This window comes from Coregonus clupeaformis, chromosome 2 (genome assembly GCF_020615455.1).
Source record: "Coregonus clupeaformis isolate EN_2021a chromosome 2, ASM2061545v1, whole genome shotgun sequence".
NCBI lineage: Eukaryota > Metazoa > Chordata > Actinopteri > Salmoniformes > Salmonidae > Coregonus > Coregonus clupeaformis.
The window spans coordinates 8494127-8514782 of record NC_059193.1 but is presented as its reverse complement, the minus strand read 5'-3'; the positions used below and the strand labels follow the sequence as shown (position 1 = coordinate 8514782).

The 20656-nt window shown below is 46.1% G+C and overlaps 1 protein-coding gene across 1 annotated transcript in view; it reads right to left on the bottom strand.

Annotated features, from left to right (window-relative positions):
• LOC121586611 (fibroblast growth factor receptor-like 1) overlaps positions 1–20656 on the bottom strand; it is a 72591-nt gene that overhangs the window by 22920 nt on the left and 29015 nt on the right. The window contains exon 3 of the mRNA XM_041903448.2: positions 15042–15314. Coding sequence (XP_041759382.1) covers positions 15042–15314 — 273 coding nt within the window. The remainder of the gene's footprint in view (positions 1–15041; positions 15315–20656) is intronic.

Sequence of the window (20656 nt, the reverse complement as noted above, 5' to 3'; positions counted from 1 at the left end):
GAAAACACTACAAAGATGCCAGATTCCAGGTATAAACATATATCTAAATTAAATCATCAACTATTCATTTCAAATAAATATTTTCCCTTCCACATGAAGTCAAAATCAAGCGGAAATCAGCGAATTACAGTAAAAGCCCTTTGTAACTTGACCACAGGATCTGAGTGCAGACCATGGAAAAGTCCACAGCCCTCAGCATTCAACCCTATGTCTGTGTGTGTGTGTGAGGGAGGGAGGGAGGGAGGGAGGGAGCAGCCGCTGTTTGAGGCCCTACACTTTGGGTGTAACGATCCCGGCAGTCTGAGTCGGGTCCTGTCTGTGGACTAGTTTTTCCGCTCGTGATCTCCAGTTTCCCGAGGGTTCTGGAACGCTCCGGGGAGCTCTCTTGATTTCCGCACCTGCATCCCATCAGCAATCTGCACACCTGGTCCTGATCATCACCCTTCTTAGGCTCTGGCCTAACATCCATTCCCTGCCGGATCGTTAGCCATGAACATCAATCTCCCGGAACCTTCACCCAACCCCTGCCTGGTTGTCGGCGGCTGCCGAGCCATTCTTGGATCTACCACTGCACCTCCACCAACTCACCTCCGCCGTCCGCTCTGTCCCCTGGATTATTCTACATCGTTTTTGGAATCTGTTAAATAAATACTCCCCTTCGTTTCAACTCACCTTGTCCTGGTCTGCTTCTGGGTTCTGGCTTAGTAAACCGTGACATTGGGTTCTTTCTTCTCCCTGTCTGATGAGACACCAGATTTCTCAATAAAACTGCAGTAACTTGAGTCAATGCCTCCAAGCACTTTTCAATTTATTCAACATCTAATGGGATATCGTGGAGAGCACCCATGAAGGTTGTGATATTGGTGGTAATATGATATGTTTTGTTAGGTTCTGCACGGAGAGAGCTGTGGAATTTGACACTTGCGTCATGGTGTGGAGAGAGAGCGAGAGAGATTAAGGAGAACAGGCAGGTCCAGAGAGTTTGTTTCCAGTTCATTTACCTTCCCGTTCAAACTAACATTTCTGTCTCTGTGTGTGTTTTTTCAGTACAGACTCAAGGTCTGTGTGCTGTGGAACATGGATACAGTGTGCCTGCCTGTACAGACAAGAACATACTGAGAATTACAATTGCGGGACAGGACACCCTTGTGGGACAGGACACCCTTGTGGGACAGGACACCCTTGTGATCCTCAACCATATGCAGTAATTGTTACACCTCAACAGATGTAAGACACATGACCAATAGTGTGTTATTAACTTGCATTTAAGATCAATGTCTCTAGTACCACACATTCCAGTACTTACAGCAATACTCTTAGTTACAATGAATTACAGACCGTTCCAGAGCTTATCACAGTTGTGCACATGGAGGACGGACATATATAGAGGGCAGAGAGAGTGACATTGACCTCTCACTCCAACAATCACCAGTGTAAACACAACTCGCCAGGCAGTCAGGCAGTCTAACCAGCAGCAGTCACATTCTGGTCAGATTAACCAGACTGTTCCCATGAAAAAAGAGTTTATTTTAACTACTGTTACTAGTTTAAAAAAAACACGACTCGATATCAGTCAGGCACATCCCTATTTGGACACAAAACGTGACCTTCAGAGTTAACTTTGTTCCTGTACTGATGCCCTGACATACACACAGGAAGCCTATGCTGTTCAACTCCTGAAAAGGAAAACTACATGTTGCTGCTGGTAGAGGTTATCACTTCTGCAGTAGCCGTATGTCTACACCCCATCCCACTAGCAGCATGTCAGGTCAACAGAACCATCATAAATAGTACAGTCAGGTTACTGAACCGTAATGTACATGGGCTGGTACAGCTACACATCTTTTCCAATAACCTTTAGAGTAAAACCCTGGGGTAATGGTAAGAGAACCAAGTGCATAGAGAAATAGACACAGTCTATCTGCCTGTCTATTCCTCCTGGTCCAGGATCAGTCTATCTGCCTGTCTATTCCTCCTGGTCCAGGATCAGTCTATCTGCCTGTCTATTCCTCCTGGTCCAGGATCAGTCTATCTGCCTGTCTATTCCTCCTGGTCCAAGATCAGTCTATGTGCCTGTCTATCCCTCCTGGTCCAGGATCAGTCTATCTGCCTGTCTATTCCTCCTGGTCCAGGATCAGTCTATCTGCCTGTCTATTCCTCCTGGTCCAATATCAGTCTATCTGCCTGTCTATTCCTCCTGGTCCAAGATCAGTCTATGTGTCTGTCTATCCCTCCTGGTCCAAGATCAGTCTATCTGCCTGTCTATTCCTCCTGGTCCAAGATCAGTCTATGTGTCTGTCTATCCCTCCTGGTCCAGGATCAGTCTATCTGCCTGTCTATTCCTCCTGGTCCAATATCAGTCTATGTGTCTGTCTATTCCTCCTGGTCCAGGATCAGTCTATCTGCCTGTCTATTCCTCCTGGTCCAGGATCAGTCTATCTGCCTGTCTATTCCTCCTGGTCCAGGATCAGTCTATCTGCCTGTCTATTCCTCCTGGTCCAGGATCAGTCTATCTGCCTGTCTATTCCTCCTGGTCCAATATCAGTCTATCTGCCTGTCTATTCCTCCTGGTCCAAGATCAGTCTATGTGTCTGTCTATCCCTCCTGGTCCAGGATCAGTCTATCTGCCTGTCTATTCCTCCTGGTCCAGGATCAGTCTATCTGCCTGTCTATTCCTCCTGGTCCAAGATCAGTCTATGTGTCTGTCTATCCCTCCTGGTCCAAGATCAGTCTATCTGCCTGTCTATTCCTCCTGGTCCAAGATCAGTTTATGTGTCTGTCTATCCCTCCTGGTCCAGGATCAGTCTATCTGCCTGTCTATTCCTCCTGGTCCAAGATCAGTCTATGTGTCTGTCTATTCCTCCTGGTCCAGGATCAGTCTAGCTGCCTGTCTATTCCTCCTGGTCCAGGATCAGTCTATCTGTCTGTCTATTCCTCCTGGTCCAAGATCAGTCTATGTGTCTGTCTATCCCTCCTGGTCCAGGATCAGTCTATCTGCCTGTCTATTCCTCCTGGTCCAAGATCAGTCTATGTGTCTGTCTATCCCTCCTGGTCCAGGATCAGTCCCAGATGTTGGCTCAGTCTGAGCTTCTAGCGCCAGAGTAAGCAGCAAAAATCACCATAAATCACATTGTGTCACTTCCAACCAGCTCCCTACACACACAAATCTCTATCCAACACTAATTTCTAGTCACGCTTGTATTGTCATCACACCAGTAAATCCGGTAGTGTCATTCACAATGGTGCAGTATACAACTTCATAAATGTGAGAAGTAGCTTTGTGAGTACAGTACACGCTGTGGGTCCCATCATGAAACCATTCTCCATCTCACTTTGATCCTCTACATCAGGGGTTCCCAAACTCTTTCACTCAGGCCTCCCTTCTAGTGTTGAGGACCTCTTTCACTCAGGCCTCCCTTCTAGTGTTGAGGACCTCTTTCACTCAGGCTTCCCTTCTAGTGTTGAGGACCTCTTTCACTCAGGCCTCCCTTCTAGTGTTGAGGAACTCTTTCACTCAGACCCCCCTTCTAGTGTTGAGGAACTCTTTCACTCAGGCCCCCCTTCTAGTGTTGAGGAACTCTTTCATTCAGGCCCCCCTTCTAGTGTTGAGGAACTCTTTCACTCAGACCCCCCTTCTAGTGTTGAGGAACTCTTTCACTCAGACCCCCCTTCTAGTGTTGAGGAACTCTTTCACTCAGACCCCCCTTCTAGTGTTGAGGAACTCTTTCACTCAGACCCCCCTTCTAGTGTTGAGGAACTCTTTCACTAAGCCCCCCCTTTAGCCAGGCCTGCTAGAAAACTCTGAGCTTGGTGGTAGAAGTCCAAATCACCATGTGCTCCTATTACGTGAGCCCCATCCTCAAAACTGAACAACAGTTGGATTAGATTTCATAATAGATGGGTTAGCTGACAACATCACAAAAACGATGCACACGCTTCAATGGGGCAGAAGTCTGTGAGTTGTGATTCTGGATGGGCAGATACTGTAGCTACCAACAATGACAAGAAACTGCCATTTCAGCTAGTTTAATCTTTTTCTTGATACCATGTCTTGTTTTGAGGTGTTTTGACTGATTTTATGTCAATGCTAATATGGCAAAAATTCGCTAGCTAGCTAACCAACAACTGTAACAATGTATTTGAGAGACAACAAGTGCTCATTTGGCAAATGTATTTATGTTTTCAATAAACATTTGAGACTAAATATAGTTTACATGTTGTCAACAATCTAAGCCAACCCCATCTGTTTTGCCCCATAGTGGTGCACGCGTCGGTTTTGTTGCTAAACAACCAACCAGTCTATATACACATTATCAACGACTTTACCAGCTGGATGGATGAAGGGTTCCAACAGACTCCTCCCATCACCGGTCAGTCATCAACACCAGGATAACACTGAAAAAACGCTGCTGGTGTGGGGAGATTACAGTACGTACAACCTCCCACTCATTTCATGATGGACCAACAGTGGTCCCACAATGGTTGAAAGAAAGACTGAGCCAAATGCAATGGTCAGAAATGAGCAACATACAGTGCATTCGGAAAGTATTCAGACGTCCAGCCTAATAAAAAAAAAAAAAGATGAATCAATCTACACACAATACCCCATAATGACAAAGCGAAAACAGGTTTTTAGAAATTTCTGCAAATGTATTAAAAATAAAAAACAGAAATACCTTATTTACATAAGTATTCAGACCCTTTGCTATGAGACTCGAAATTGAGCTCAGGTGCATCCTGTTTCCATTGATTATCCTTGAGATGTTTTACAACTTGATTGGAGTCCACCTGTGGTAAATTCAATTAATTGGACATGATTTGGAAAGGCACACACCTGTCTATATAAGGTCCCACAATTGACAGTGCATGTAAGAGCAAAAACCAAGCCATGAGATCGAAGGAATTGTCCGTAGAGCTCCGATACAGGATTGTGTCGAAACACATATCTGGGGAAGGGTACCAAAAAATGTCTGCAGCATTGGAGGTCCCCAAGAACACAGTGGCCTCCATCATTCTTAAATGGAAGAAGTCTGGAACACCAAGACTCTTCCTAGAGCTGGCCGACCGGCCAAACTGAGCAATAGGAGAGAAAGGCCTTGGTCAGGGAGGTGACCAAGAACCCGATGGTCACTCTGACAGAGCTCCAGAGTTCCTCTGTGGAGATGGGAGAACCTTCTAGAAGGACAACCATCTCTGCTGCACTACACCAAATCAGGCCTATATGGTAGAGTGGCCAGATGAAAGCCACTCATCTTTAAAAGGCACATGACAGCCCACTTGGAGTTTGCCAAAAGGCACCTTAAGGACTCTCAGACCATGAGAAACAAGATTATCTGCTCTGATGAAACCAAGATTGAACTCTTTGGTCTGAATGCCAAGCGTCACGTCTGGAGGAAACCTGGCACCATCCCTACAGTGAAGCATGGTGATGGCAGCATCATGCTGTTGGGATGTTTTTCAGTGGCAGGGACTGGGAGACTAGTCGAGGGAAAGATGAACGGAGCAAAGTGCAGAGAGATCCTTGATGAAAACCTGCTCCAGAGCGCTCAGGACTTCAGATGGGGCGAAGGTTCACCTTCCAACAGGACACCGACCCCCTCTTTGAAGGATCGTTTAACCTCAATCCCTTGTGAATGGCACTGGAGGAGATGGCTGCCGTTTTATGGGCTCCTAACCAATTGTGCTATTTTGGGTGTTTTTTCGCGTTGTTTGTAACTTATTTTCTAATCAAATCAAATGTTATTTGTCACATGTGCCGAATACAACAGGTATAGACCTTACAGTGAAATGCTTACTTACAAGCCCTTAACCAACAATGCAGTTCAAGAAATAGAGTTAAGAAAATATTGACTAAATAAACTAAAGTAAAACATTTAATAAAAGGTAACACAATAAAAATAACAATAACGAGGCTATATACAGGGGTTACCGGTACCGAGTCATTGTGCGGGGCTACAGGTTAGTCGAGGTAATTTATACATTTACGTTTTACATTTTAGTCATTTAGCAGACGCTCTTATCCAGAGCGACTTACAGTTAGCGAGTGTATACATTTTTCATACTGGCCCCACGTAGGAATCGAACCCACAACCCTGGCGTTGCAAAAGCCATGCTCTACCAACTGAGCTTACATGTAGGTAAGGGTAATGTGACTATGCATAGATAATAAACAGCGAGTAGCAGCAGTGTAAAAACAAAGGGGGGGTGTCAACGTAAATAGTCCAGGTGGTGCTCCGGTACCGCTTGTCATGTGGTAGTATAGAGAACAGTCTATGACTTGGGTGACTGGAGTCTTTGACAATTTTTAGGGCCTTCCTCTGACACCGCCTGGTATATAGGTCCTGGATGGCAGGAAGCTTCGCCCCAGTGATGTACTGGGCTGTACGCACTACCCTCTGTAGCACCTTTCGGTCTGATGCCGAGCAGTTGCCATCCCAGGCAGTGATGCAACCGGTCAGGATGCTCTCGATGGTGCAGCTGTATAACTTTTTGAGGATCTGGGGACCCATGCCAAATCTTTTCAGTCTCCTATGGGGGAAAAGGCGTTGTCGTGCCCTCTTCACAACTTTCTTGGTGTGTTTGGACCATGATCGTTTGTTGGTGATGTGGACACCAAGGAACTTGAAACTCTCAACCCGCACCACTACAGCCCTGTCGATGTGAATCGGGGCGTGTTCGGCCATCCTTTTCCTGTAGTCCACAATCATCTCCTTTGTCTTGCTCACGTTGAGGGAGAGGTTGTTGTCCTGGCACCACACTGCCAGGTCTCTGACCTCCTCTCATCATTGTCGGTGATCAGGCCTACCACTGTTGTGTCGTCAGTAAACTTAATGATGGTGTTGGAGTCGTGCTTGGCCATGCAGTCGTTGGTTGAACAGGGAGTACAGGAGGGGACTAAGCATGCACCCCTGAGGGGCCCCAGTGTTGAGGATCAGCATGGCAGATGTGTTGTTGCCTACCCTTACCACCTGGGGGCGGCCCGTCAGGAAGTCCAGGATCCAGTTGCAGAGGGAGGTGTTTAGTCCCAGGGTCCTTAGCTTAGTGATGTGCTTTGGTGTTGAATGCTGAGCTGTAGTCAATGAACATCATTCTCACATAGGTGTTCCTTTTGTCCAGTTGGGAAAGGGCAGTGTGGAGTGCGATTGAGATTGCGTCATCTGTGGATCTGTTGGGCACTATTGCGAATTGGAGTGGGTCTAGGGTTTCCGGGATGATGGTGTTGATGTGAGCCATGACCAGCCTTTCAAAGCACTTCATGGCTACTGACGTGAGTGCTACGGGACGGTAGTCATTTAGGCAGGTTACCTTTGCTTTCTTGGGCACAGTGACTATGGTGGTCTGCTTGAAACATATAGGTATAACAGACTCGGTCAGGGAGAGGTTGAAAATGTCACTGAAGACACTTGCCAGTTGGTCCGCACATGCTCTGAGTACACGTCCTGGTAATCCGTCTGGCCCCGCTGCCTTGTGAATGTTGACCTGTTTAAAGGTCTTGCTCACATTGGCTACGGAGAGCGTGATCACACAGTCATCCAGAACAGCTGGTGCTCTCATGCATTTGTTGCTTGCCTCGAAGCAAGCATAAAAGGCATTTAGCCCGTCTGGTAGGCTCGCGTCACTGGGCAGCTCGCGGCTGAGTTTCCCTTTGTAGTCCGTAATAATTTGCAATCCCTGCCACATCCGACGAGCGTCAGAGCCGGTGTAGTAGGATTCAATCTTAGTCTGGAATTGACGCTTTGTCTGTTTGATGGTTCGATTACTCACCTTGAACTGGACAAAGATGTTTTATTTAATGAGTCGGACGTGAAGGATTTACTGCTGATACCGGACCAGGCCCATATCCCTGTCATTCGCATGAAGAAGAGATGCCGATACAGGGGACGTAGGTCCGGGTGCCTTGTGAGAATTTATCGGCAAGTGGGTAACATGCCTCTACCATCCGTCCTATTGGCCAACGTGCAATCATTGGAGAATAAACTGGATGAGCTCTGTTCAAGACTATCCTACCAACGGGACATAAAAAACGGTAATATCTAATAAAGTCGGGGCTGAACGACGACATGGATAATATACAGTTAGAGCTGGGTTTTCCGTGTTTATTCTCCAATGAAACAGAACAGCTGCCTCCGGTAAGATGAGGGGTGGTGGTCTGTGTCAATTTGTCAACAACAGCTGGTGCGCGAAATCTAATATTAAGGAAGTCTCTAGGTTTTGCTCGCCTGAGGTAGAGTATCTCATGATAAGCTGTAGACCACACTATTTACCAAGAGAGTTTTCATCTATATTTTTTGTAGCTGTCTATTTACCACCACAAACCGATGCTGGCACTAAGACCACACTCAGCGAGCTGTATAAGGCCATAAGAAAACAAGAAAATGCTCATCCAGAGGCGGCGCTCCTAGTGCCAGGGGACATTAATGCAGGGAAACTTAAATCAGTTTTACCTCATTTCTACCAGCATGTCAAATGTGCAACCAGAGGAAAAAAAACTTTACTCCACACACAGAGACGCGTAACAAAGCTCTCCCCCGCCCTCCATTTGGCAAATCTGACCATAATTATATCCTACTGATTCCTGCTTACAAGCAAAAACTAAAGCAGGAAGTACCAGTGTCTCTCTCAATACGGAAGTGGTCAGATGACGCAGATGCTAAGCTACAGGACTGTTTTGCTAGCACAGAATGGAATATGTTCTGGGATTCCTTCGATGGCATTGAGGAGTATAACACATCAGTCACCGGCTTCATCAATAAGTGCACCGATGACGTCGTCCCCTCCTACAGGAAAAGGAGGGCCGAGCACGCCCCCATTCTCATCGACAGGGCTGTAGTGGAGCAGGTTGAGCACTTCAAGTTCCTTTGTGTCCACATCACCAACAAACTATCATGGTCCAAACACACCAAGACAGTTGTGAAGAGGGCATGACAACTCCTATTCCCCCTCAGGACACTGAAAAGATTTGGCATGGGTCTTCAGATCCTCAAAAAGTTCTACAGCTGCACCATCGAAAGCATCCTGACTGGTTGCATCACCGACTGGTATGGCAACTGCTTGGTCTCCGACTGCAAGGCGGTAAAGAGGGTAGTACGTACGGCCCAGTACACCACTGGGGCCAAGCTTCCTGCCATCCAGGACCTCTATACCAGGCGGTGTCAGAGGAAGGCCCTAAAAATTGCCAAAGACTCCAAACACCCTAGTCATAGACTGTTCTCTCTGCTACCACACAGCAAGCAGTACGGGAGTGCCAAGCCTAGGTCCAAAAGGCTTCTTAACAGCTTCTATCCCCAAGCCATAAGACTGCTGAACAGCTAATCAAATGGCTAACCGGACTATTTGCATTTTCACTTTACCTCTACGTACATGTACATATTACCTCAATTACAGTGGCTTGCGAAAGTATTCTCCCCCCTTGGCATTTTGCCTAATTTGTTGCCTTACAACCTGGAATTAAAATGATTTTTTGGGGGGGTTTGTATTATTTGATTTACACAACATGCCTACCACTTTGAAGATGCAAAATATTTTTTATTGTGAAACAAACAACAAATCTTGAGCGTGCATAACTATTCACCCCCCCCCAAAGTCAATACTTTTTAGAGCCACCTTTTGCAGCAATTACAGCTGCAAGTCTCTTGGGGTATGTCTCTATAAGCTTGGCACATCTAGCCACTGGGATTTTTGCCCATTCTTCAAGGCAAAACTGCTCCAGCTCCATCAAGTTGGATGTGTTCCGCTGGTGTACAGCAATCTTTAAGTCATACCGCAGATTCTCAATTGGATTGAGGTCTGGGCTTTGACTAGGCCATTCCAAGACATTTAAATGGTTTCCCTTAAACCACACGAGTGTTGCTTTAGCAGTATGCTTAGTGTCATTGTCCTGCTGGAAGGTGAACCTCCGTCCCAGTCTCAAATCTCTGGAAGACTGAAACAGGTTTCCCTCAAGAATTTCCCTGTATTTAGAGCCATCCATCATTCCTTCAATTCGGACCAGTTTCCCAGTCCCTGTCGATGAAAAACATCCCCACAGCATGATGCTGCCACCACCATGCTTCACTGTGGGGATGATGAGAGGTGTATATATACTGAGATCATGTGACAGATCATGTGACACTTAGATTGCACACAGGTGGACTTTATTTAACTAATTATGTGACTTCTGAAGGTAATTGGTTGCACCAGATCTTATTCAGGGGCTTTCATAGCAAAGGGGGTGAATACATATGCACGCACCACTTTTCCGTTATTTATCTTTTTAAATTTTTTTTAAACAAGTTATATTTTTAATTTCACTTCACCAATTTGGACTATTTTGTGTATGTCCATTACATGAAATCCAAATAAAAATCCATTTAAATTACAGGTTGTAATGCAACAAAATAGGAAAAACGCCAAGGGGGATGATAGGAAAAACGCCAAGGGGGATGAATACTTTTGCAAGGCACTGTACCTCGACTAACCTGTACCCCCTGTATATAGCCTCATTATTTTTTTATTTTTTACTTTAGTTTATTTAATAAATATTTTCTTAACTCTTATTTTTATTAAAACTGCATAGTTGGTTAAGGGCTTGTAAGTAAACATTTCACTGTAAGGTCTACACCTGTTGTATTCGGCGCATGTTACAAATACAATTTGATTTGATTTGAAGCCAACTCAGTCTGCTGTGATCCATCAACCACCTCACTCTGTATAATAAATCCATACAGCATTCATGCACAATACTCACTAAATAGTCTTATTACTGGGTTATTATTACACTTCATACAAATGCAATTTATCATATTTTATACAAAATGTGAATGAATACTGGGTCATAATAGTGAGCTAAAGATACTTGAGCCATATAGTCATAACAGTCTATAATCAGCCTTGCTTCACCTCTGAGCCTTGCTGGATCCCAGTGGCTGACGCCTGCATACAATCAGAGAGGCTTTGGCTCCCCGTGGTCCCATTGACCAGCGCACTGATATCCTCCACGCAGTAACAGATATGCAAGGAGAAAAAAAAGCAAAAGGAATCTTTTAATTTCCCTAAAATTGGGAACAAGTGTTGTCATGTAACTATTTTGACTGGCTTCTGTAACCGGATCGAACAGTACATCTATTGTGCGATCAAATACAATAAAGTGGAAAACGAAAGCGGTGAAAATATTTATACAAATGAAATGTGGTCTGTGAAGCAGGATTTGGCAAGGCAGCCAGAGACTTGAGCCTTAATGGGAAAGAGGTGTCAATACTTTAGTGAGTTAAACTCCAGAATAAAACATCAAGGCTCTTTTAGTCCGGGTGTGGGTTTGACTTTAGTCCAGGTGTGGGTTAGACTTTAGTACAGGTTAGGCTTTAGTCGAGGTGTGGGTTAGACTTTGGTACAGGTTAGACTTTAGTCCAGGTGTGGGTTAGACTTTAGTACAGGTTAGGCTTTAGTCAAGGTGTGGGTTAGACTTTAGTACAGGTTAGGCTTTAGTCGAGGTGTGGGTTAGACTTTGGTACAGGTTAGACTTTAGTCCAGGTGTGGGTTAGACTTTAGTACAGGTTAGGCTTTAGTCAAGGTGTGGGTTAGACTTTAGTACAGGTTAGGCTTTAGTCGAGGTGTGGGTTAGACTTTGGTACAGGTTAGACTTTAGTCCAGGTGTGGGTTAGACTTTAGTACAGGTTAGGCTTTAGTCCAGGTGTGGGTTAGACTTTAGTCCTGGTGTTGGATACATTTTAGTCCAGGTGTGGGTTAGACTTTAGTCCCGGTGTGAGTTAGACTTTAGTCCAGGTGTGGGTTAGACCTTGCCTTTCCAACCACCAAACACGCCATTTCATTATTGGGACCACACAAGAGAAGCATGGATTCATTTATGTTCCCATGTTTGATTCAGAGTTCACCAAGCAGACTAGTTGGGCTAATGAAAATACACTTGTCTGTTTTCCATACTAAGTGGACCTCAGTGGGAATCTCATAGCTTAGTGCTCCTATTACATGACCTACCGTCTTCTGGGGTCAAATCCACGGTTCATGACGCTCTCCTACAAAGCCAAGAAGGCAGGAGGCACTGCAGTCTGATTCTGCACAGTTATGTGACCCTGCCCTAGTTAGAGCGTCTGCTAAATGACGTAAATGTAAAATGTTAACGTGTACGTTCTCTGACTGCAACATACATGGAAGTCAAATTGGCGGCCCCCTTGAACACTCCTTATTCCTGCCACATAAACAACATGCTGGACAGGCTTGGGTTAGGAGGCGAGAGGAGGCAAGCCAACAAATAAAACAAGAACAAGTTCAAGACACCTGACTAAACGGCATCTCCAGGCCCGTGTCGGCACTTCAAACACGGGCTGGCACCCAGAGCAGGGGGAGGGGAGGAGGAGCAGCTGCTGCTGAGGTCATCTGGGCAGCTGCCTCTTTCCACACCTCACAGGCCTAGCCAGCCATCACTGGAGCCCAGCCTCTCAGCTCCAGGCTTCAAATAACTACTGCAGACCTATCCTCCATTCAGACTCTCTCTCTCACTCTCTCTTTTTCTTTCTTTCTTCTTGCGTTACTACTTTATTTGTATTATTATTTTAAAACTCTGCATCGTTGGTAAGGGGTCGTGAGCAAGCATTTCACAGTAAAGTCTACACCAGTTGTATTCGGCGCATGTGACAAATAAAAACTCATTTGATTTTCTCTTACTCTCTCTCTCTTTAGTCATGCTATTTGTATTTGAGCAATATGATTGGCCGTTTATTCAAGCACCACTACGCTCCCGCAAGTCACAACTTGTCACACAAGCAAGCTGTCCTGAGCACAAAGAAGCGCTCATCAATCTACTCGCTGAGCTTACTTATTTTAGGGAAAGTGATTTACAAAAGTGAACATACTAGCAATATGCTGGCTACTGTTGATAGTCCACAAAAAGAATGCTACAGAAATACACTATTGCATTAGTCTTGGCTAGCCTACTGTAGCCAGGTTGATCTCTATTTTGGAACCGCAGTTCTCTTAAAGGTGCAGCGTCCTATTTTGAGATGTAGAAAATGTGAGGGTCCGTTAGTACTGTGGTAGTGAACAGACGCAATGTGAGGGTCTGTTAGTACTGTGGTAGTGAACAGACCCAATGTGAGGGTCTGTTAGTACTGTGGTAGTGAACAGACCCAATGTGAGGGTCCGTTAGTACTGTGGTAGTGAACAGACCCAATGTGAGGGTCCGTTAGTACTGTGGTAGTGAACAGACCCAATGTGAGGGTCTGTTATTACTGTGGTAGTGAACAGACCCAATGTGAGTGTCTGTTAGTACTGTGGTAGTGAAGAGACCCAATGTGAGGGTCCGTTAGTACTGTGGTAGTGAACAGACCCAATGTGAGGGTCTGTTAGTACTGTGGTAGTGAATAGACCCAATGTGAGGGTCCGTTAGTACTGTGGTAGTGAACAGACCCAATGTGAGTGTCTGTTAGTACTGTGGTAGTGCAGAGACCCAATGTGAGGGTCTGTTAGTACTGTGGTAGTGAACATACCCAATGTGAGGGTATGTTAGTACTGTGGTAGTGAACAGACCCAATGTGAGGGTCTGTTAGTACTGTGGTAGTGAAGAGACCCAATGTGAGGGTCTGTTAGTACTGTGGTAGTGCAGAGACCCAATGTGAGGGTCCGTTAGTACTGTGGTAGTGAACAGACCCAATGTGAGGGTCCGTTAATACTGTGGTAGTGAACAGACCCAATGTGAGGTTCTGTTAGTACTGGTGACAGACCCAATGTGAGGGTCTGTTAGTACTGTGGTAGTGAACAGAGCCAATGTCTATGTCCCAAAAGGCACCCTATTCCCTATATAGTGCACTACTTTTGCACTATATAGGGAATAGGGTGCAATTTGGGACATAGCCAATGTGAGGCTGAGGGTGGGTCAGTGGTAATGGCTTCCCTCCTTTTTGAGTCTGATTTACCACCAGTGGAGTTAATTACCCTCCTTCCTTTGTCCCAATGGCAGCCATTCTGGCCACGCAGCCAGGGGCCACATACGCTGAAGCCCAGTTCCTGCTGTTTAAACATCGGCTCTGTTTAGACTGATGGAGAACTTGTTTGTGTTTCCAAAGACGGCAATAATTGTTGCCAGTTTGTCTTTTTTTACAATATTAGTTAAGTGTCTACAGACATCTGTCTGAACATGTTCATTCCAACATTTCCCTGAGTTGTTAGGACACTAGTCAGACTAGTGAATAATGACCGGCTAAAGAAAACAACCTCTCAAGATAAAACCCTGGCAGTGGGAATGAGCACGCTCCACACTGGCCTCGAACACATAAAGTCACACACAGTCAAACTCACTCATATGCAAGCACACACGTTCAACCAAAACAATCTAAATAACAAAAGCTCTCTCTCTCTCTCTCTCTCTCTCTCTCTCTCTCTCTCTCTCACAAACACACACACACGCACTCATCCATGGGATGAGGGTTCATGTCCTTAAATACTTGGGGTTTGGAGGGAGGGAGGGCAATCACAAGACCAGCCCATGGATGGATGACCCCCCTCCACCTCAGCGTCTGTCTCTCCCCAGGACACCCTGCCAAATTAGGCCCTGATTCATCAGGCAGATAGCCAGGCCGCTCAGGCAGGTACCACTCATAGACAGGCCTGGGTGGGTGGGGGGTGGTTGGGGTCACAGAGAACCAAAGAGGAGAAGAGTAGTAGGGTTATTCCTTATTTCTGTGTCTTATTGTCCAAGTTCAAGTCAAGTTCACTGGTTTCTGGCCTGGCGTCAGGGTGGTGGTGGTGATTCTCTAACAACATGAATGAATGAATGTTGCTGGCTGTTAGGACAAGGAGCCATTCCACTGATTAGAATGATATGAGGAGAACCACTAACCAACCAACCAGTGGTAGAGCAGCCGTGTAAAATCATAACACATATTAGATCCACTTGGCTCCCGTCCAGGGAGAGGAGGAGATACTGTACTGACTGTGTAAGTGGATAGCCTGGTTTCAGGTATGTTTGTGCTGTTTTTCATTGTCACACCCCAAGACAGTAAACAGATCTGGAACCCGGCAAGGTGGATGGGAGGGGGGAGGGGACTCACCGACGACGATGAGGGTGTAGTTGATGTTGACGCTGCCGAAGCCATTGGTGGCCTTGCAGATGAAGGTGCCTGCGTCTTCGGCCTCCACGTCTTTGATGCGCAGCGCCTGCCGCAGCACCCGGAAGCGCATCCAGCCGCTGTGGATGTTGCGGCCGTCCTTTGTCCACATGATGAGGGGTGGAGGGTCGCCCTCCACGGGGCACTGCAGCTTCATGGTGCGCCCGATCCGCACCGTCTGCCGGTGGGCGATCTTCTCTGCCACGCGGGGAGGGCCTAGGACAAGAGAGGGAGACGTAACAGTGTTATAATGGGACATCAAGTAGATTACAGACAACTGAATCAATCAGCTACAATGTCTGCTACTTCAGGTAAAGATAGTCTGCCATACAGAACAGAACAATGCTGAGCCTTGTACTGACTATAATCTGAACTGAGATTACATCAACCTTACATCAACCTTATATCAACCTTACATCAATCTTACATCAACCGTACATCAACCTTACATCAACCTTACATCAACCGTACATCAACCTTACATCAACCTTACATCAACCGTACATCAACCTTAAATGAAAGGTGGAGTGGAGATAGGGGGAATTAGAGGGGGTGATTTAACGAGGGAGAGAGAATGTGTCAGAGAGTGGGAGAAAGGCAGACAGAGAAAGAAAACACAGAAAGGATCTGTGGTCTTCAGTTCCATCTCCATCCTCTCCTGTTAAATACATGTTGGACATGGAGCCCAGCAGTCTAGAACAGTCCCCTGTGAGCAGCACGTCTAGAACAGTCCTCTGTGAGCAGCACGTCTAGAACAGTCCTCTGTGAGCAGCACGTCTAGAACAGTCCCTGTGAGCAGCACGTCTAGAACAGTCCTCTGTGAGCAGCACGTCTAGAACAGTCCTCTGTGAGCAGCACGTCTAGAACAGTCCCCTGTGAGCAGCACGTCTAGAACAGTCCCCTGTGAGCAGCATGTCTAGAACAGTCCCCTGTGAGCAGCACGTCTAGAACAGTCCTCTGTGAGCAGCACATCTAGAACAGTCCTCTGTGAGCAGCACATCTAGAACAGTCCCCTGTGAGCAGCACGTCTGTTTGAATCCTATCTTTCTGCATAAATCACATCACATTTCCACCGGGTTCAGTCCCTGGGCACCAGAGGTTAACACATCTTTACTGCCTTGTAACTTGCACATCTTCAACCCCTCGTACAAAGTCAGCCCTTCCAATTGCCAAAGTGATATACATTTGTGAGGAAAAATGCTAAAAATGCTAAATGTCTGACTACAGTACAACTAGTGTTTCATGTATTTAGTGTTAGCCATCCATAGGGGTGTGCTGTGATGTGTTGATGTGTGGAGCGAGGCTTTAGTGCTGGCTTCTCCAGCCCACACACTACAGTACACGGCCCACTCCCTGGAGGCAGTCTGGAGGCTGTGTGATAGTGTCACTGTTTATGTCTGTGGGAAATGGTAACCGCCGTCCCTTGTCAGCTGGCCACATCTCCCTCCTTACTCCTCAGCTACCGGGCTGTGGTTGGACAGATTCACTGGGTTGTTTGTGTACTGGTCTTACTACTGTGTGTGTGTGTGTGTGTGTGTGTGTGTGTGTGTGTGTGTGTGTGTGTGTGTGTGTGAATGTGGTTGTGTGTATGTGTGTGTATGGTTGTGTGTGTGTGTGTGTGTGGGTTAGTGTGTGTGTGTGTGTGTGTGTGTGTGTGTGTGTGTGTGTGTGTGTAGTGTGTGTGTGTGTGTGTGTGTGTGTGTGTGTGTGTGTGTGTGGTGTGTGTGTGTGTGTGGTGGTGTGTGGTTGTGCCTATCACTACAATGTGCTCCTTGGTTAGTGATTATTCCAGGGTTAAAGCTAAGGTGCCCCCCTGAGTTACACCAGCCAGAAATCCTTCCCTCCACCATGCTGTGAGTCATGCTAATGCACGTTAGCGTAAAGCTAATTCCAGATTTGATTAACATGACTTGCATGAAATGCAGTTCGATTGAGCCTGTGATGAGAAACATAGATACGCAGCCGTTTAGAGGTTGGCATGAATTATATTTGATTGGTCGTTAGAGAAGCATTTTTGGCTTGTAGTTGAAAGGTTTTGCCGTTCTCACTCAAACAATGTCTGTCTATCATGTCCATTCATCCTCAAATCTGTTTCAGCCAATCATTTTACAGAGATGGGAATCATGGTGAATAATTCTAGAGAGCAGTATGGACCCACTGGTCACACACTGGTTGAATCAACATTGTTTCATTTTAATGAAATTACATTAAACCAACGTGGAATAGACATCTGTACCCAATGGGGAAGATATTTAGAGGGGGCAGTCTTACGAAGATGGTGGCACATCACTGTTTTCACAGGAGAACGCGAGAACCAACACTTTAATGGATGGAGGTTGAAAATTTGAAAAATAAATGAGTCACAGTGAGGAATTCACTGGACCACTCTTTATCCACCCGCTTCACTGTTACTGGTTTTCTCATCAGGAGCTGAAACCTTTAGTAAAACCTTCCTGGTCAGACTTTCTCATCAGGAGCAGAAACCTTTAGTAAAACCTTCCTGGTCAGACTTTCTCATCAGGAGCAGAAACCTTTAGTAAAACCTTCCTGGTCAGACTTTCTCATCAGGAGCAGAAACCTCTAGTAAAACCTTCCTGGTCAAACTTTCTCATCAGGAGCAGAAACCTCTAGTAAAACCTTCCTGGTCAGACTTTCTCAAAGATTGGAATCTCATTCTCTCTGGAAGCCTGTAGACCTAAACGCCCTCTCTCTCTCTACCTCTCCTTCTCTCTCTCCGTGGTGATTTACAGCTGTACTGCTCTGTGCCTTCTGTTTGAGAGAAAGCCCAGGATTCAGGTCCCATAACTGCTCCTCACACCGAAAGGCTCGGGGGTCCAACAGAACCACACCACACCACTGCACCTTCCAGAGATCACAGGAGCACAACCCAGACTGCAGCCCCACACACTCTCACCAGTTAACCTCCTGCTTTTCACTCCTCTCCCCTTCTCTTTAGGCCAGAGTGATGAATTGAACATACAACAGACACCTCTCTGAGGAGCTTTCCTTGACGTTGGAGGGACGACTGGCCTGGAGTCAAATACTGTTTAACCTCTCTCTGGAGGAATGAAACAGAAACGACCAAAGAACATGTTTTTTTCATGAGATTCTCTGTCAGTGTGAGTGCAGGTCACTGTTGCTTTGTGTGTGTGTGTTTATGTATGTGTGTGTGTGTGCGCATCAGAGAGAGAGAGAGAGAGAGAGAGAGAGAGAGAGAGAGAGAGAGAGAGAGAGAGAGAGAGAGAGAGAGAGAGAGAGAGAGAGAGAGAGAGAGAGAGAGAGAAAGAGAGAGAGAGAGTTGTGTGAGGGGAGCAGAGGGAATTGTGGGGAGAGGAAATTGCAGGCTGGACCTTTTAAAACACAATCTGTTTTGTCCATTTCAAACTAAATGCCTTAACCTATGCTGCAGCTGCTGGCTCCACTTGGGGGATCTAAAGTACACGGCTCGTCGAACATCTCATTCCAAAATCATGGGCATTAATATGAAGTTGGTCCCACTTTTGCTGCTATAACAGCCTCCACTCTTCTGGGAAGGCTTTCTACTAGATGTTGGAACGATGCTGCAGGGACTTGCTTCCATTCAACCACAAGAGCATTAGTGAGGTCGGGCACTGATGTTGGGCGATTAGGCCTGGCTTGCAGTCGGCGCTCCAATTCATCCCAAAGGTGTTCGATGGAGTTGAGTTCAGGGCTCTGTCCAGGCCAGTCAAGTTCTTCCACACCGATCTTGACAAACCATTTCTGTATTGACCTCGCTTTGTGCACGGACGGGGGCATTGTCATGCTGAAACAGGAAAGGGCCTTCCCCAAACTGTTGCCACAAAGTTGGAAGCACAGAATTGTCTAAAATGTCATTGTATGCTGTAGCGTTAAGGTTACCCTTCACTGGAACTAAGGGGCCTAGCCCAAACCATGAAAAACAGCTCCAGACCATTATTCCTCCTCCACCGAACTTTACAGTTGGCACTTTGCATTTGGGCAGGTAGCGTTCTCCTGGCATCCGCCAAACCCAGATTCGTCCTTCGTACTGCCGGATGGTGAAGTGTGATTCATCACTCCAGAGAGCACGTTTCCACTGCTCCAGAGTCCAATGGCAGCGAGCTTTACACCACTCCAGCCGACGCTTGGCATTGCGCATGGTGATCTTAGGCTTGTGTGCGGCTGCTCGGCCATGGAAACCCATTTCATGAAGCTCCCGACGAACAGTTCTTGTGCTGATGTTGCTTCCAGAGGCAGTTTGAAACTCGGTAGTGAGTGTTGCAACAGAGGACAGACGATTTTACGCGCTAGGCGCTTCAGCATTCTGCAGTCCCATTCTGTGAGCTTGTGTGGCCTACGACTTAGTGGCTGAGCCGTTGTTGCAACTAGACGTTTTCACTTCATAATAACAGCACTTAGAGTTGATCGGGGAAGCTCTAGCAGGGCAGAAATTTGACGAACTGACTTGTGGGAAAGGTGGCATCCTATGACGCTGCCACGTTGAAAGTCACTGAGCTCTTCATTATGGCCATTCTACTGCCAATGTTTGTCTATGGAGATTGCATGGTCGTGTGCTCGATTTTATACACCTGTCAGCAATGGGTGTGCTGAAATAGCCGATTCCACAAATTTGAAGGGGTGTCCACATACTTTTATTTATTTATATATAGTGTAGCTTAAAGAGGCAGCGTGTTTCCATATACCTCATGTCTAAGGATCTCTCTTAAAGCCGCATACTCCGATGTCTCTTTATTCCCTTTTACGGCATACTGGCTTAAGGTATAGAGGGAGTCAACATACTGGCTTAAGGTATAGAGGGAGTCAACATACTGGCTTAAGGTATAGAGGGAGTCAACATACTGGTTTAAGGTATGGAGGGAGTCAACATACTGGTTTAAGGTATGGAGGGAGTCAACATATTGGCTTAAGGTATAGAGGGAGTCAACATACTGGCTTAAGGTATAGAGGGAGTCAACATACTGGCTTAAGGTATAGAGGGAGTCAACATACTGGCTTAAGGTATAGAAGGAGTCAACATACTGACTTAAGGTATACAGGGAGTCAAAATACTGGCTTAAGGTATAGAGGGAGTCAACATACTGGCTTAAGGTATAGAGGGAGTCAACATACTGGCTTAAGGAATAGAGGGAGTCAACATACTGGCTTAAATTTACGGAGGGAATCAACATGGTGGCTTAAGGTATAGAGGGAGTCAACATACTGGCTTAAGGTATAGAGGGAGTCAATATACTGGCTTAAGGTATTCAGGGAGTCAACATACTGGCTTAAGGTACGGAGGGAGTCTGGAATGTCTACTAATGACAGGAAAAGAAGAGAAGGCCAGAATTCCAAGCAAGGCCAACAAAAGTATCATTCTCTCTCTCTCTTTCGGCTCTGTCCGCTGACCAGCGGTGATTAACATTGTCAATGAGGTCTGACTATCCTTGTATCCTGGAGAGTCTAGGCTCTGATCATAGACTCGAAGGAAGAGGAAGAATTCCACCGCAGATACACTGTCGATTGGCCAGTGAGTCAGATAGGGACATTTGGTCTATCGAAGTCCAATGCACAACATTGTT